At 33.8% G+C, this 19,798-nt stretch overlaps 1 protein-coding gene across 1 annotated transcript; it reads left to right on the top strand.

Annotated features, from left to right (window-relative positions):
• Positions 1–9,365: 9,365 nt before the first annotated feature.
• LOC139875603 (uncharacterized) lies at positions 9,366–13,040 on the top strand. Its single transcript, XM_071862929.1, has 7 exons — positions 9,366–9,563; positions 9,612–10,128; positions 10,185–10,925; positions 11,688–11,932; positions 12,100–12,426; positions 12,690–12,798; positions 12,919–13,040. Exons 1-7 carry the CDS (start codon positions 9,366–9,368, stop codon positions 13,038–13,040), a joined length of 2,259 nt encoding a protein of 752 aa, XP_071719030.1.
• The last annotated feature ends 6,758 nt before the right edge of the window (positions 13,041–19,798 follow it).

Genomic DNA, 19,798 nt, shown 5'->3' with positions numbered 1-19,798 from the left:
CTGTTCCGCAAAACACGTCTCTAAGTATGTTACATGAAACGTAAGGTAAACGGAAACTTTAATTGAGTCAGGAGATCTAAACCGTAGGAGGCAGTTCCAATATGCCCCAAGATTTACAAAAGGATCAATATTACGGATATAACTTTCCTCGATTTCTCGAAACGGATTACACCTTTCCAAGGTGCGGTTTTTCAATGTTACGCGGTTACTGACTTTGAACTTGAGAGATTTTCATCTAACCTCGGTATAACTCCTCTGATGATTACGGGTCGTCTTGAGCCCTGCTCGGGCTTGAATTATCTCAATGGTTATTTCTTAAATGATTTCGAATCTGATGATTTGCTTGTCACCTACTTCGGTCCAACAAAATACGAGAACAACACTTGTGGTGATGTAAGGTTTCGAAAGGTGCGGCGTTAATACACGAGTGGTAACTACTGTGTGAGAGGAGACAACTAAAGGCAACAATACAAGTTTGTAACATGTCTTTCCAAGATTTGAATCGTACGTTTGTTTGGTCTGCTGGTTTGTGGATGATATGTGGTACTCATGTTTGGACGGGTCCCCGAAGTTCCTTGTAAGGCATCCCGAATTTAGAAGTGAGACGAGTATCCTGATCTGAAATTTTAATGGAGATGGCACGCCGTGCCGAACTAGAAATTTATTTATTTATTTTTTTTTTTTTAAACACGTTTGAACAGGTTTCGTCTCTCAAGAGGTCCGCGCCGCGGAAGATCTATCGGTTTCCGAAAATGTTTGTTAGGACTATTTACCCTCGTGGCGAATACTAATATAATGTGAAGAGTTTCTCTCTCCATTGGGAAATTTTATAAAAAGTTTCCTTACACGGAAGTGCGAGCGAGGAGTGAAATGAGAACTTAGAATAGGATGAGTTCACACCTTGAGGTAACCATGTCGCGCATCTAGTGGTCAAATGTTGAGACTTGGTGGGAAAACGAGATAGTACACGTAGTTGTATAGTTCGGAGTTGAGTAGTAGTTGGCCATATCAGAAGCATAAGAGCGATAAGTCAAAGAAGAAGGAGGTATCCTTGGATTGTGTGTCATCTTGGGTCCCAGTAATATCAGACGGTCATAGTGAAATAGCAGAGTTATGTATCGTGGTACATGATGACAAGAAGATTGATCGGATCCATAAATAAGTATGCAAATTCTTCGTGCAAAATAACGAATTTCAGTTTCCTTGATTTCGAGTCGATAGAGTATGCCTTTCAGGCGTTCAAGTAGAAATATTTCCATATTTGAATTCCATTGTGCTACACGAATTTAGCTAGTAAGGTTGCTGTGAATAATCGCGTTCAAATTTCGCACACAGAGAGGTTTAATTCTTTCCTCGGTGAGTTAACGGGGTTAAAGGACAAGTAACACGAGAAAAGTCGGAAATGAATCTACGGTAATAACCGACGAGATCTAAGATTTTACGAATACAAGTCAGAGTCGTGAGGGTTTCCCGATTACGCGGGGTTTCGATTGCGAGATTTATTGTAATACCTTGGCCACTAACAACATGGTCTAGGATTTGAATTTCGTTTAACCAAAATTCTCACTTGGAGAATTCGGTATAGAGTTACTCCTTTCTCGATAGTTCGAGCATAAGACGGAGAAGTTGTTCGTTTTCTTGTTTACCTGAATAGGTTTAGACATCATTTGTAAATACGATAATGGATTTGTCTAGATAAGTTTGCATACGCGGTTCAGGAGGTCTATGAATATGGACGGAGCCTTAGTTAAAACGATATTAAAAGAAAATTATAACTATCGTAGCTAGTTCAGAAAGCGGTTTAGGAGGCATTGTCTCCCTTAACCCTCAATTGATGATAACCAGCATGAAGGTCGAATTTGGAATACACGCGAGATCCTTGTAACGGTTCAAGAGGTTGTTGATACGGGGAAGAGGATATCGGTTCTCAACCGGAAATTATTTAGTTCACGATAATCCATACTCATGTAAGGAATCATTTTCTTCTTAACGAATAGGTTTTGAGCTCCCTAGTTCTATAGGTATCAAGTCAAAATTCAAATTATCCACCCAATAAGTTTAACGTACTCCCTCCGATAAAATTTATCGATACGCAATGGTTTTCCGTTGGTGGTGTAAGTAATATCTTGGGGGAGGGGTGGAGTGCAAAGAGTAGGCTCCAAAGCCTTGGATACAAAACATTTATCGATACCCGAATCGGATAAACATGAAACATAAGAGTCGTTGAGAAGAAACGTACCCGTAACTAATTGTCGTTCCGGGCATCCTAGGTGTTAAGGTTGAAAGCTCATTCGCGTACATTGGGGTGGGCGTTCTTCTTGGGACATGCATTCTTAAAATGACCCAGTTGTCCACATTCGAAACAAGCACCCCTTCTGCATGCACTGGCACTTTTTTAGCGACGGGGGTGGCACCCTTACAACCATGGGCCACATGGCCACTTCTTTGACACTTGATGTAAAATGGTTCACCACATTTTCCATAATGATGTTTGTGGCACGTGTTGCAAAAAGGTCGTGTTCCAGCATAATTTTTCCTGCCGCCGGGGGTTAAAGGCTTCTTGGTGGAGTCGTTGTGGTTGTGGCTGCTTGATGGAGAGGCTTCCTGTTTTCTTTTGTTGTTAACCGGTTGGGCCTCGGCCGTTGGTGCCGGCGCTTCAATTTCATCCACCGTTTTTATAAATCGGCGGGCTATCATCACAGCCTCTTGTAGGTCGGCGGGTCTTAATGGCATTACCCCGTATGGAATGCTCTTAGGGAGGCCATCCATGTAAAACTCAACTCCTTGGGGCCCGGGAGCTCGGAGGTTTGGACAAATTGGGGTTAGTTCGGCAAACCGTTGATTATAAGCTTCGAGGTCATCTCGGGCTATTTTTAAATTTCTTGACCCCTGTTAGAGCCTTCGAGTCTCTTCACGCGGGAAGTATTCGGTGATCATTCTTTCTCTTAATTCGGTCCAAGAGAGTGTAAGGGCTTCATCGATACCCACCGATTGTATATACCTGTTCCACCATGAGAGAGCAATACCGGTGAGAGTGAGGGTGGAAAACTTGACCTTATCTTGGTCCCGACAACCGCTTATGCTAAAAACGGCTTCTGTTTGTTCGAACCATCGGGTGAGAGCAACCGGTCCTTCGGTTCCATTGAAAGTGGGAGGATTGTACTTCATGAAGTTTTTGTAGGAGCACCCCCCGTTTGAATTACCGACCCCATGATTTTTGTTGTTGTTGGAGAAGTGACCGGCCACGACCTCTCCCACAGCGGTGGCTATCATTCGTTGAAGAGCTTGTTCGAGAGTTTCGGGAGGGGTATTGTGTTGACCTTGGTGAGCCATCGTTCCTTCACGACACAAGAATACCGTCAATTAGTATTATCAATAATACTAACCGTGATATGGAACCAAGATAAAGAGAAAATTTTTCCTTGACTCGCCTTAAATTCTTTATGTCATAATGTCGGAACGTTCATATGAGTCACCGTAATATAATCCCGGAAATTATATTACCCTGATTCATATGTGCATTCGACATCATTTCATATACTCAAGGTGGCGTGTCAATCAAATCAACAACGTGAGGTTAAGGTAGAACAAGAGTTAGATGTGAATAAAAGAGTTCAAGTATAAATGCACAAGTAGTCAAGTAATTCCTACTTCAAGTCTATATGCCGGTTGTAGTCTAGATTCACTAATGTACCCTATGACTCGGGGTCGACACCAATGAACTCTAAATCCCTACAACCAACGCTCTGATACCATCGGTAGCGACCCGACAAAATCGTCATTGACGCCGCCGTCTACTTAGGTCCCGTTACGTGGTCATAAGTCTTTAAAACAACGTTTGACCAAAAGTATGTCGCATTTATTTCAAAAGTAAGGATGTTTCAAAGTTTACAAAGTAGTTCGACAACTAGTTACATAACAAAGTTTAAAGTACAATTGAAACATATGCGACACAATTTAAAAGTAGCCAAAAGACGCTCCACGTATGCATGTATACTCGATATCCAAGCAAGCATCAAAAGTAATGAGCGGAAGCATGTATCACAAAACGTTCAAGGACCTGAGAAAAACATAGAAAACTGTCAACAAAAACGTTGGTGAAATCATAGGTTTAAGTAAGTAAGTACAAATGAACCACAAGATTTGTAACATTGATATAATAGTAATACATTCCAAAATTTTGTTTCACGAGCACCCAATTATCAATGCTTAACTTTCCTTCCATAGAACCCCATCACAATAGTGTTAGAACATACACTATTTCACGAAAATATATTTCATTCGTAAACGGTAGCGAACCGTTTGAATGAGGGTTTGTCAAACCCATATGGATCCATACAACATAAGTTCTCGCTTACACCCGACAAGTGTAACTAATGATAATCGAATTGAGGATTTTGTTCTAAACTCGTATGTAGAATGTTTGTTTTTCTGTACTTGTGTTCACTTAGTAAAAGAAATGTTTATGTTTTCTCATCCCAAATGTAAGTTCAAAAAGAGCAAAAGTGGGACTATGATCTCACCTTGTGTGCATGAGTAAGTAGTACATCAACAAGTAACGTATGCAAAGAACAATGCTAGCCTTGACCTAAACAAATAGGTCGTATCAACAACGGTAACACAAAAGGTCAAAAATGTTCAATTAGTCCTATGGCTCGTTACGACTCGATTACGTAGCATGTGAATCAATTTTTCAAGTTTCATGCAAGATACAAGTATAGAAACAAGTTAGGAATGTTGCATAATCATTTGGTTAAGTTTGACAAAAAGTCAAACTTTGGTCGGTCAAAGTCAACGAAAAAGTCAACACGTTCGGGTCGGGTCCCGAACTATTTTTCTGAGGTTTTTAATCATATATGAGCATGTTAGAACAAGTTACATGTGAATCGGAGGTGCGTAGCATAGCAAACATTTTCCAAAAATGGACAAAGTTAGACAGCCTACTTTGGCGCGCCGCGCGGGTATATGGCGCACCGCGCCATTACCTGTGCAGAGAAAACTTGCAGTTTTTAAGTTTTGTGCACGAACCTAACTTCAAACAATCACCATTTATGACCCGCAAACAATCAAAGCATGTATCTTATATCATCGGAAAGGTATTTTGACAAGAAAAACAACTAAACACATTTCATCAATCACTTTTACATTTACAACAACCAAAATCACATTCAAAGCTCCTCATTAAATGCATTCAAGTTCATAAATGAAATTCGATGACTCGGCAACCAATTTACATGAATGATATGCCGTTTCGAAGGTGATCAAGCATACAATACAACCTAACACTTACAAATAACATTTTATGTCATTCAAAGCATCAAAAGTCCATTTCAAGTTCATCAAACCCTAACCCAAATCCACCAAAACCAATAATCGAGTTTATGGAGTTTTCTCAAGCAACCTACACATCAAATTGAAGCTAGTGATACTAGGAATACATTTAATACATGCATTTTTAACATTTAACAACATTCAATCAACCAAAAGCAAGGATTAAGCACACCCATTTCAAATGTTCAAACTAGTTACTCAAAACAACAAATAGAGCAAACAAAACATGTATTCATGTTATACTTGAGCCATAGACACTAACTAACAACTTTATAAGTTAAAACATCAAGAACACAAAATCTAGTGATTTTAGAAAGTTACCCAAATGAGATGAAATTGGTATCAAGTTGTGGAGGATGAAGAGGGGATTCCAAATATGTAATTTGTTTTGATGTTAGCCTCCAAAATCGGATTTAGATGATGAATCTTGTTTGAGTTCTTGAGAGAAAATGGAAGTATGAAAAAGAAAGAAAGAGAGAAATGAGAGGAGGAGGTTGAAGGTTTGACTAGTTGACCTAGTCAAATCTTTGGCCTCTTTGCAAGTTTAGTCCCTCTAGTTCGGGTGCGGGTGCGTGAATTAACCAAACGAATTATTTGAATTTCACGAGAGTACGGGAGAAGTTATAATCCAATAACGAAATTATTAACAATGTTAGCTAATTTAGGATACGAATCTAGTTACGAAGGATATTATTAAAATAAAAAGACGGGCGTTAAAATAATTTAACGGAAAAATGCGGGATGTTACACTTTCGACTACCCACTGCAGCCAAAAAACCACCACCACCACCGCCACTTTTTGCCACCTTTTCCTGCTGACTTCTGCAGCCCCAAACCGCCACCACCACCACCGCCTGTTTTGCTTCATTTTTGCAGCCAAGCAACACCACCATCACAGCAGCGTTTTGCTGCTATTTCTGCCCGAAAAACAGCACCAAAACCGCAGGGTTTGGGCTGCTACTGTTGCCGCCTATTTGTTGCTGTCCGACGACCCAAAACACACTCGAAACCGCCACTTTTTGCTGTGTTTGGCTCCTGTTTTGCTGCTCAAACTACTGCTATTCAGCCTCCTGTTTCTGCTATTCGGACGAGCTGCACACCCAACAAACATTCATCTCTTCCGTTGATATAACTTAAGGTATAAACAAAAACTCAATCATTGTTATTTAACATTGTATTGTATATAGTTATAGTTCACTATATTAAAGTATATGTTTTAAATAGACTATTATATAGTCTGGCTTAATATCTAAATTTTCTAACCTCAAAACTAATTTCATATAACTATACACTAATTAGAATGAGTTAATAAATAAAGTTACATTCCTTTTACTTCGAAAGATACTGACGATTTCAAGTCTCACGATTAAAGGAAGCTTTCAAGTCGGTTCATAATTCATATATAGAGCTCTAAACCCACCTTATACAGTTGTTCGGGAAAATAATAATAATAGTAACAATTCGTAAAGCAACAAGGAAATTGCAGATCCTAAATTCGCTACCAACTATGAATATTACTATGCTTATATATTGTACTAATCACCCAATGATTCATATAACAAACCAAAACCACATTATAATTGATCATAGATCTATGCGTGTGTATGTATGTATAGTATATGAATAAGGTTATGCATATATATGTGGTATTTATAATTATGTTTATGAACATGATTAAAAAGTTTAAACTTTGATATAAGAATACTTATAAACAAAAATTTTAATTTATATATTATTCTTATGTATGTATATTCAGATGATCATAATCATAAATTAAAAAGTTGATAAATATTGTATGTTAGATATAATCTATAAAAGGTTTCGTATAGTATTTAACTAGTTAAACTTGCATGTGAATTTTGTTATGAGTATGGACATGAATATAAAGATTTTGAATATTAATATATATGAATATGAATAAAGTTAAGATCACGAATAAATAATGATAATATAAAGATGATAAGTATTAATATTAACTATGATAGCTATGAACATGAATAAACTAGATGGATTAAAAGTTGGTGAAAAACATGAACTTTAAAGATAATACTTGAATCATAATATTGAATGGTAATTTGGATATGAATGAAAGTATTGTGATTTTATGATGGTGTATTATAACTTGAAAATATTTGATTTGTAAAACCCTAATATGGATATGATATTGTGTATATATGAAAACATATATATATATATATATATATATATATATATATATATATATATATATATATATATATATATATATATATATATATATATATATATATATATGGAAAATTATGTTTATGCGTATATGTAGATGTACATGAATACGTGAGTGCACGCATGTATAAATGTAGATACATATATATGTACCACATAATTAGAAGTATATGTGTATGTGTGTAAATATATATATATGAAAAGAAATAATGTAAAGAAATTATAATGTGATTTAAATATTATTAAAGGGTAATATAATATATGATATATATCAAAAATGTAAATAAACAAGTGATGTATTCCTATACTCACTAGAACATACGTAGAATTAAAAATCACAAACAAATAACGTATGACTTTCACGAGACCCACTGTTACTTACGGTCATGGATGGTGTCTAGGTTTCCAGTTTGGGATATGGTTGTGGATCTCGAATGTCACGACTTAAAGTCGGCTCAAGAGTCCTGGCCCCCGGTTACATCTGGCTGACCATTGACTTACTTGATAGCAATGAGGGTCGTTTGAGTTATGCAACATCTAAATTGTGGGAATGATTAACATTGTAAACTCTAGAAAGGACACTGGTAATATATATGAACATATATATCAAACACATAACTATAATAATAATGATGATGATGATGATGATGATAATGATGATGACCATGATGATCCAACTAACTTAAACCCTAATGATGATAGGTTGACAACTTTGGACTACCGCTGCTATTTGCTATCACACTGTTAATGTGCTCATAAGGTGAGTCATAGCCCCAACTTTTTAACTGTTTTATAAATTGTTTTCGGGGTGAGAATACATGTATTTTTCTATTTTACAAGTAGACACAAGTGCCAAACTTACATTCTATGCTGAGTTATAACCGAAAATCCCTTAGCTTTGATAACTAGTAGCTATCAGTTTAAGAACTGGTGGGCGCGAATAGGTGTATATGGATCCATAGGGCTTGACATCCTCATCCAGGCTAGTCGCGCTAGCGTACGGACGTATACTATTTGAGGTAGTACACAGTGGTTAAGTGTGCTTAGAAACAGGGGTACTAAATAAACGTTAAGGCTTAGTTACCGGGTGCTCAAACTTATAGAATTTTTTTATATTTTTAAAGATGCCGGCAAAGCATGCAAAATAAATCTTGTGGTCTATACTCTACACTTTATACTGCTTAAACCTATGATTCACTCAACCTTTGTGTTGATGTTTTTACATGTTTATTCTCAGGTAATTAGGGAATGCTTTCGCTCTAGCTAGTAAGGCAGTAGAGGTCATGCATTTTAAATGAAGATTTGTTAAAACTTTGATAGTGGCATTATGTCTTTTCATTTTAAATACATTTGGTTTTGATTAGTTCTTTGTTGGTTTTCTTTAAGTATTGTAAACGCTTGGTTTTTGAATAAAATGCCACTATTGCTTTTGAAACGTTGCATGTAGCTTGCATCGATCAGACTTTGACCTCTGGTAATACAGCACGTCAATACCACATTTTGACGGGGTATTACAGTTGGTATCAGAGCTCTGGTTATAGGGAATTAGGATGCATTAGTGTGTCTGCCTATAGGATACGTTAATAAGCCTAATCTATAACTAGACGATTATAAGTTGCCTTACTTACTTGTTACTCTAGATTTACTCATTTTCTTTTAGATAATATGTCAAAAGCTAACCCCATCATTCTCTCCGACTCCGAGGACGAAAGTCCTAGCCATTCACCGAGCTACTACGATCTCCTCCGAATGGAGAAATTACCCCGACTATTTGACAATATGCATACATATCTAAGGATGCTAACTCTGTATTTATTGTTTGAAGAACAATGTCTGAAAGACGAACTTACAGCCCTGAAGAACTCCGAGCACTTATCAATGAAGGTGTCTCCGCTGCAATTGCTAATATGCCTGGAGGCTCGAACACTAGAAAAAACTGCACTTATAAGGAGTTTATGGCTTGTAAGCCACTAACATTTAAGGGCACTGAAGGACCAGTGGTTCTAACCCATTGGATTGAGAAGATGGTGTGAGTGTTTAGTATTAAGAACTGTGCTCAAGCTAACTGGGTAAAGTTTGCTACTTCCACACTGGAAGGTAAAACCTTGACATGGTGGAATTCTATTGCTCAACCTATGGTACTCGAAGCTGCTCATGCCATCCCTTGGGAAGACATCAAAACCCGTATGACTGCTGAGCATTGTCCCGATAATGAATTGAAGAAGATGGAGGCAGAGCTATGGGATCTAAAGGTTATTGGGACTGATCTTGCTACTTACACCAACCGTTATTTGGAATTGATTCTGATGTGTCCTGGTATGGTCCCAACTGAAAGGAAAAAGATCGAGCGTTATGTTAAGGGTCTTTCTGAAAATATTCAAGCTAGCGTTCATGCTTCCAAACCCCAAAATTTGCAAGAGACCATTAATATGGCAAATGATCTCATGGATCAATTTACTCAACGGAATGCTGCTGAAGTGAAATCTGGGGATAATAAGATGAAGTGGACTGGAAATTCTAACTCACAGTCATCTAAAAAGCAAGAAGTTTCTGGAAAGGGGTATCAAGGAAAGGCTCCTTACTGTTCAAGGTGTGAGAGACACCATGAGGGAAGATGCACGTGACTTGTGGAAAGTACAAGAAAATAGGGTACCTGGCCAAGAACTGCTGGTCAAAGACTACTGGTACCGCAAATCCTCCTGCTACTAATAATGGTGCCGTGAACACGTGTTATGAGTATGGTCAGAAGGGGCATTTTAGAAATGAATGTCCAAACAAGAAAGGACCAGAGAAAGGAAGAGGAAGAGCATTTAATATCAATGCTCACGAGGCTCGTGAGGACCCCGACTTGGTTACTGGTACGTTTCTTCTAAACAATCACATTGTTTCAATATTGTTTGATTGTGGTGCAAATAGAAGTTTCGTATCCATAGAATCTAGTTGCATGCTTGACAAAACCCATGTACCCATAGACACTAAGTACTGTATTGAATTGGTGAACAGTAAACTTATGAAGGCTAATAAAATCTACAAAGACTGTACTTTAGTTTTAGAAGGAAAACCATTTTTGGTGGACCTGATGCCTATTGAAATAGGAAACTTTTACGTAGTAATAGGAATGGACTGGTTGTCTATGAATAGAGCCGAAGTAGTATGTTTTGAGAAGGCGATTCGTATACCCCTTGATAATGGGGAGAATTTGATGGTTTATGGAGATAAAACCGGCGTAAAACTTAATCTGATTTCATGCATGAAGGCACAAAAATATTTAAGGAAAGGCTATCAAGCTATCCTTGCACATGTGAAAGAGATCAAAATCGAAGAAAAGCGAATTGAAGATGTACCAATTGTTAGAGAATTCCCAAACATCTTTCCCGAAGAACTACCTGGTCTTCCACCTCATAGATCGGTAGAATTCCAAATAGATCTCGTACCCGGAGCTGCACCAGTTGCACGATCACCATATAGATTGGCACCATCGAAACTAAAAGAATTGTCCAACCAATTGGAAGAATTATTGGATAGAGGTTTCATTAGACCAAGCTCATCTCCATGGAGAGCCCCCATTCTCTTTGTCAAAAATAAGGATGGATCCCTGCGAATGTGTATCGACTATCGCGAGCTGAATAAGTTAACTATCAAGAACAGGTATCCACTACCGAGAATCGATGATCTATTCGACCAACTACAAGGGTCATCCGTATACTCTAAGATCGATTTGAGATCTGGTTATCACTAATTGAGGGTGAAGAATGAAGATATCTCCAAGACAGTGTTTAGAACTCGCTATGGCCATTATGAATTCCTAGTGATGCCATTCGGGTTAACAAATGCACCTGCAGTGTTCATAGACCTTATGAATCGTGTATGCAAGCCCTATCAGGACAAGTTTGTAATCGTGTTCATCGATGACATCTTGGTATACTCAAAGAGTAAAGCGGAACATGAGCAACACCTGAGATTAATATTGGAACTACTCGAGAAGGAATAATTGTACGCGAAGTTTTCGAAGTGCGAGTTTTGGCTATCAAAGGTACAATTCCTTGGTCACGTGGTTAGTAGCCAAGGGATACAAGTGGATCCATCGAAGATTGACTCTATTAGAAACTAGGAAGCACCTAAGACGCCAACCCAAGTGCGAAAATTCTTAGGTCTTGCTGGCTATTACAGGAGATTCATTGAAGGGTTCTCTAAAATTGAACGACCATTGAATGCCTTGACTCATAAGGGTAAGAAATATGAGTGGTCTGATGTGCATGAAGCAGCTTTCCAACTTCTGAAACAGAAGTTAACATCTGCTCCTATCCTGTCCCTAACCGAAGGAAACGATGACTTTGTTGTATACTGTGACGCATCTCGCCAAGGTTTTGGCTGTGTCTTGATGCAACGGCAAAAGGTCATTTCTTATGCCTCCCGTCAACTAAAGATCCACGAACAAAACTACACTACACATGACTAAGAACTTGGTGCAGTGGTCTTCGCACTCAAAATGTGGAGACACTATCTTTATGGAACCAAGTGTACCATACTGATCATAAGAGTTTGCAGCATATTCTGAACCAGAAGCAACTCAACATGAGGCAACGATGCTGGGTTGAGTTATTAAATGACTACAATTGCGACATCCGATACCACCCTGGTAAAGCAAATGTAGTGGCTGATGCCCTAAGCCAAAAAGAAAGGGCTAACCCTTTACGAGTTACAGCTTTAAATCTGACTACACAAATTCGAGATGCCCAACTTGAAGCGCTTAAAGAAGAAAATAAGGAGGAAGAATCTCTTAGAGGTTTAGACAAGCAGTTCGAAATTAAAGGAGATGGAACTCGTTATTTTGCCGGAAGAATTTGGGTCCCAAAAATTGGCGAAGTAAGAAAGAAAGTTCTTGATGAGGCACATAAGACAAGGTATTCGATTCACCCAGGCGCTGACAAGATGTATCATGATTTAAAAATGTTATATTGGTGGCCTGGAATGAAAGCGGATATTGCTACCTATGTGGGTTGTGCTTAACTTGCTCTAAAGTTAAAGCTGAACACTAGAAACCTTCTGGGCTACTGCAACAGCCTGAGATTCCCGAGTGGAAGTGGGAACGGATTACTATGGATTTCATTACGATGTTGCCAAAAACTGCGAATGGCTATGATACGATTTAGGTGATTGTTGACCGTCTAACCAAATCATCTCACTTTTTACCGATGAAGGAACCTGACAAGATGGAAAAGCTTGCCCATTTGTATTTGAAGGAAGTTGTTTCAAGCCATGGTGTGCCTATTTCTATTATTTTGGATCGAGATAGCCGTTTTACTTCTAGATTTTGGAAGTCGTTACAAGAAGCTTTGGGGACGCAGTTAGACATGAGTACTGCTTACCATCCTTAAACAGATGGACAAAGCGAGAGAATGATTCAAACGCTCGAAGATATGTTACAAGCCTGTGTTATTGATTTTGGAAAAGGATGGGATCGATTCCTACCATTAGCTGAGTTTTCATATAATAATAGCTGAAGTATCCAAGCTGCACCGTTTGAGGCACTCTATGGGTGAAAGTGTAGATCGCCAATCTGTTGGAACGAAGTGGGTGATCGACAATTGACTGGTCCCGAGATCATCCACGAGACGACCGAACACATTGTAAAGATTAAGCAAAGGCTAGAGACAGCCCAAAGTTGTCAAAACAGTTATGCTGACGTCAAAAGAAAACCGTTAGAATTCTAAGAAAACGACATGGTCCTGCTAAAGGTGTCACTGTGGAAAGGTGTGATACGCTTTAGCAAACGAGGAAAGCTGAGCCCAAGATATGTGGGGCCTTTCAAGATCATCGAATGTATTGGGTCAGTGGCCTATTGATAGTACTCCAAATGAACATATATTTAGTAGCAATATCCTCCCAATATGTAAATTATTTAGTTATGATTGTCCTATTTTAAGTTGTAATCATTTATATTAAATAAGTGTGAAGACAAAAGGCGAAAATAACGATTTGAAGACGCAAATGACCAAAAAGCTCAAATGTACAAGATACAATCCAAGTGGTTCAATTTATTGATGAGAAACGTCTAAAAATGACAAAAGTACAAGTTTCGGAACGCAAAGTATAAGATATTAAATTATACGAAAGGACGTTCAAAAATCCGGAACCGGGACCTGAGCCAACTATCAACGCCCGATGCAACGGACCAAAAATTACAAGTCTACTATGCACAAGAATATAATATAATATATATATAATTATATAAATTATATATATATTATATATATTTATATATTATGTCGACAAAGAAGAAAACAAGCAAATGTGGCTGGATCCAGCTGGCCATGCGATCGCATGGCCAGAAGGCACATATCCCATGCGATCGCATGGCCCGAAAAAGTTGGTCAGGTCCTATAAATAGCCAGCTTATTCGACGAGTTTTAAGAAGAATAATAATAATACTCCTCTAATAATAATAAATATATATATATATATATATATATATATATATATATATATATATATATATATATATATATATATATATATATATTATAGTATAGAGTAGTTTTATATTAGATTAGTTTGGGTTATGTAAAGGTTATTTTACGGGTTTTAAAGTCGAAGCTCTGTCGGTGTAACACTACGCGATAAATAATCAATGTAAGCTATGTTCTCCTTTTTAAATTGATGTTTCGTACTTAAGTTATTATTATGCTTATTTAAGATGAAGTAATCATGATGTTGGACTAAAAATAATTAAAATTGGGTAATTGGGCTTTTTACCATAATTGGGGTTTGGACAAAAGAACGACATTTGTGGAAATTAGACTATGGGCTATTAATGGGCTTTATATTTGTTTAACTAAATGATAGTTTATTAATTTTAATATAAAGATTTACAATTGGACATACCGATAAATAACCATATATACTCGATCGGACACGATGGGCGGGATATTTATATGTACGAATAATCGTTCATTTAACCGGACACAGGAATGAATTAATAGTCTATGGAATTATTAAAACAGGGGTGAAATTATGTACAAAGACACTTGACATAATTGATAATAAAGTATTAAAACCTTGTTACAGTTTAAGTCCCCAATTAGTTGGAATATTTGACTTCGGGTATAAGGATAATTTGACGAGGACACTCGCATTTTATATTTATGACTGATGGACTGTTATGGACAAAAACCAGACGGACATATTAAGTAATCCAGGACAAAGAACAATTAACCCATGGGCATAAAACTAAAAATCAACACGTCAAACATCATGATTACGGAAGTTTAAATAAGCATAATTCTTTTATTTTCATATTTAATTGCACTTCTAATTAATGCACTTTTTAATTATCGTATTTTATTTCATCGCACTTTTATTTATCGCAATATCATTATCGTTATTTACTTTACGCTTTAAATTAAGTTGTATTTATTTTTAATATTTTACATTAGGTTTTAATTGCGACTGAAGTTTTAAAATCGACAAACCGGTCATTAGACGGTAAACCCCTTTTTATATTATTATTATATATAAAAATATATATTTTGTACAAATATAGTTGTTTAAAATATAGTGTAAAATAAGTCGTCTCCCTGTGGAACGAACCGGACTTACTAAAAACTATACTACTCTACGATTAGGTACACTGTCTATAGTGTTGTAGCAAGGTTTAGGTATATCTCATCTGTAAATAAATAATTAAAACTTGTGTAATCTGTATCGCTTTTCGTATCAAAAATATGTAGTATTTCACGTACACCTCGCACGACATCAAGTTTTTGGCGCCGCTGCCGGGGAACAAAATCTAGCTTAAAAGCCGGAAGCGCAACGCTAAATATAAAAAAAAGATTTTTATTTTTAGTTTACTTTTATAAAAAAAATACACTTTTGTAAAAATACGTTTTAATATATTCAAAAATATAAAAAGAAAAACAAAAATATAAATATTTTTAAGAGTTTGTTAAATTTATAAGTTCTATAAAAGTTTCTTTATCTTTATTTTATAAAAATATAAGTTTTTTTTAATTTATATTAATATATTACATAAATTTATAAAACAGAAATATAATACAGCAAAAAAAATAATAATAATAATAAACTCTCGGCCTGTACTGTAGCAGCCCAGTGTCTGGCCTGTGAAGGCCCGTCCTAATCCATCCGGACGAAGTCCATATCGATTATAAACGATTCACAACAGTTGATTACATCACGAGGTATTTGACCTCTATATGATACATTTTACAAACATTGCATTCATTTTTGAAAAGACAATCTTTCATTACAACGAAAGTTGATGACATGCATACCATTTTATAATATATCTAACTATAACTGATTTAATAATAATCTTGATGATCTCAACGACTCGAATGCAACGTCTTTTGAAATATATCATGAATGATTCCAAATAATGTCTTTAAAATGAGCAATTTCACAGCGGAAGATTTCTTTCGTACCTGAGAATAAACATGCTTTAAAGTGTCAACCAAAAGGTTGGTGAGTTCATTAGTTTAACATAAATAACCATTATCATCATTTTAATGGACCACAAGATTTCCATATACAGTTCTCATAAATATACGTCCCATGCATAAAGACAAAATATCATTCATATGGATTGAACACCTGGTAATCGACATTCACAATATGCATATAAGAATATCCCCATCATTCAGGGATCCTCCATCGAACATGATATATCTATCTTTGGATGGGGCTTGTTGGGCCCGATAGATCTATCTTTAGAGTTCGCGTCAATTAGGGTGTCTGTTCCCTAATTCTTAGATTACCAGACTTAATAAAAAGGGGCATATTCGATTTCGATCATTCAACCATATAATGTAGTTTGATTACTTGTGTCTATTTCGTAAAAACATTTATAAAAATTGCGCATGTATTCTCAGTCCCAAAAATATATATATATTGCAAAAGCATTTAAAAAGGGATTAATGAAACTCACCTAATGTATTTTGTAGTAAAAATACATATGAAGACATTTAACGATTGAACAATGCGGGGTTGGCCTCGGATTCACGAACCTATAACATTTGTATCTTTATTAATATACATACTTGTAATCGAATAAATGTATATATAAATTTATTAGTTGTATACTTTTATATTAATAATTTATATGTTTCATATATTCATATTTGTATATAAAATATTAATTTTCGTTATGTTATATGTATTAAATATATTTTTAACATATATATATATATATATATATATATATATATATATATATATATATATATATATATATATCATTTGTATGTTAATAATAATATGTATAATAAAACCCAAAATAATATTAATAAGGATTAAAAAAGATAGTAATTATAATACTTAATATTACTAATGAGATATTAAAATTAATAATTCTATTAATGATAACAGTAATGATATTAATAATTATACTTGTAAAATATTACTTTTTCTGTTAACAATAGTTATGTTACCGATTGTAGTAATTTACATAATAATACTCGTGATAATACAAATAATACTTATGTTGATATTAACAATTCTATTATTTATAAAAAGATACTTACTTTATTATTTATGATAATAATAATAATTTGTATTACTTCCATAATGATAATATCTTTAACCATAATCTTAATGATGATATTGATTAATGATGATATTAATACCAAAATGGTAAGATTAATAATAATAATAATATTATTATTAATACTTTTAATAATTATATTGATAATGATTATAATACTTGTACCTATAATAATAATAAATATTATTATCACTAATAATAACAATAACGATAATATTACTAATTAATTTAATGACAATGATAATTATGTCATTAATAATAACGTTAATGATAATAATACCTATGTTATTAATTATAATAGTAATAATAATAATAATAATAATAATAATAATAATAATAATAATAATAATAATAATAATAATAATAATAATAATAATAATAATAATAATAATAGTGATATTACCTATAATTATGATATTACTAATAATAATTATAATACTAATGTTAGTTACAATTCTAATATTAATCATGACAATAATAATAATTCAATAATAATAATAATAAAAATAGTAATAATACTAATAATACTAATAAATAATAAATAAAAAGGAAACTACTTCATAAATCCTTCATAAAAAGAAATGACCCAAACCAGGCTCGAACCCGCAACCTCCCGTTCACCAAACATATCCCTAAACCAGCTGAACCATTCGACTTTTCTGATAAACTCCTATATTAATTATACTTATCCCAAAATGAATCTATTTCATCTCTTCTTCCATAATTTAGTCGACCAGGATCACATAAGTACACAAATGTTTCACTAGACTTGAAATTTGAAAAACAATAAATTTATAATTAAAACAGAGCGAGTTACCTGGGTAATTGATTTAACTGGAAACAAAATAAAATAAAAAAAATAAAAAAAATATATCTGCTGTTCGTAAAAAGGATGAACAACTCAATAGTCGATTTTGATTTATAGATGTTTTTAGCTCATGAATATAACAGAAGATAGGTTATAAATCATTCATGGAATCTTTATGAATCGTTAATTTCAATTAATATAACCTCTAAAACTTTAATTTGATCGAAGAATACAAGTTTGACTTTTGAAATTTAAACTTTGACTCGTAAATTCGAAGTCGATATAAAGAATTGAAACCTGTGATTTTGCAGAAAGGTTGAGTAAAAGTTTCCTAACAAAATTACATTCTTACTTTTTAAAATGGAAATTGAATTCGAGCTGTTGATTTAAAGTGACAGTGAGTAGAGGTACCGAAGCTGTTGTGGGAGGTTTTATGTTTTCAATTTCGAATTCTTTAATAATGGTTAGTGGTATTTGATAATGGAATTGACAAGTGGAATGATTTTTCCTAATATTAAAGAGCAATTGTTTGTTTGCAGAGGAGAATGGATCGAAAGAAAAAAAAAATGAGTTTCAAGGACAGAATAGAAAAAAATAAACATGTTGCTATCTCACAGTATATGATTTGTACCATTTAGATTCGAGCTGTAATAATCTAAACAAGAAACAACAAATTTACAACAGTGATAGCTACTAGAAAACAGAATTGAATCCAAAGAAAATCGTACGATTGATTTCTATATAAATATTATTAATATTTAATAATTATAATTATGTTAATAATAATAATCTAAATACAATAATAATTAATAATAATAATAAAAATAATAATAATAATAATAATATTACAAATAAGAATAATTTTCACTAATACTACTAATAATTATAATAATAATAATTAATAATGATACTAATAATAATCAAATGATAATAATAATAATAATAATAATACTACTAATGTTAATGATCATATAATGTATTATTTTCTAATAATAATAATGATCATAATTATAATTATGAATATAAAATTCTAATATTAATAATAATAGAATTAATTTTATCATTTATAATAATATCAAATGCTACAGTGTAATAGCAAATATTGATATGATAGTATTAATAATAAAGCTAATAGAAATTTTAAATTAAAAGATAAGTTTAATAATCTTAATAATAATTACAGGAATAATAATAATAATATTATTAATGATACTCACAATAATGCTAATTAAGCTAGTATTAATGTTATTAGTAATTATGATAATTTTTACATATTATACATCATAGCTATATCTATATGTTATATATATGATAATATTATTAATATTGATATTGTTAACAATATCTAATTTAATAAAAGTAATAACATTAACAGTATTTTAATTTGCAGTTATAATTAATATGTTAACACTACATATTATTAATCATATAATATTTATACCTGTCTTTTATATTTATATTCTAGTATACATATCATATTAGTTATACATACACACACACACACACACACACACACACACACATATATATATATATATATATATATATATATATATATATATATATATATATATATATATATATATATAGTTTTATTCTAATAACCACATTATTATTTGGTATATTATTTTACATATCTAATTCAAATGATTAGATTATATTGTACTATTTTTATTTATTATTATATATATACATTCATTTATATTTACATATTTAATTACACAATTGTTCGTGAATCATCGGGAATGGTCGGAGGTAATTGAATACATAACATAGTTCCAAAATTTTCGAGACTCAACCTTATAGACTTTGCTTATCGTATCAAAATCATATAAAGATTAAAGTTTAAATTTGGTCGGAAATTCCCGGGTCATCACAGTACCTACCCGTTAAAG

Source organism: Rutidosis leptorrhynchoides, chromosome 11, assembly GCF_046630445.1.
Source record: "Rutidosis leptorrhynchoides isolate AG116_Rl617_1_P2 chromosome 11, CSIRO_AGI_Rlap_v1, whole genome shotgun sequence".
NCBI lineage: Eukaryota > Viridiplantae > Streptophyta > Magnoliopsida > Asterales > Asteraceae > Rutidosis > Rutidosis leptorrhynchoides.
Note: the sequence above shows the minus strand (reverse complement) of the source record. Positions and strands in the feature narration are given on the sequence as shown.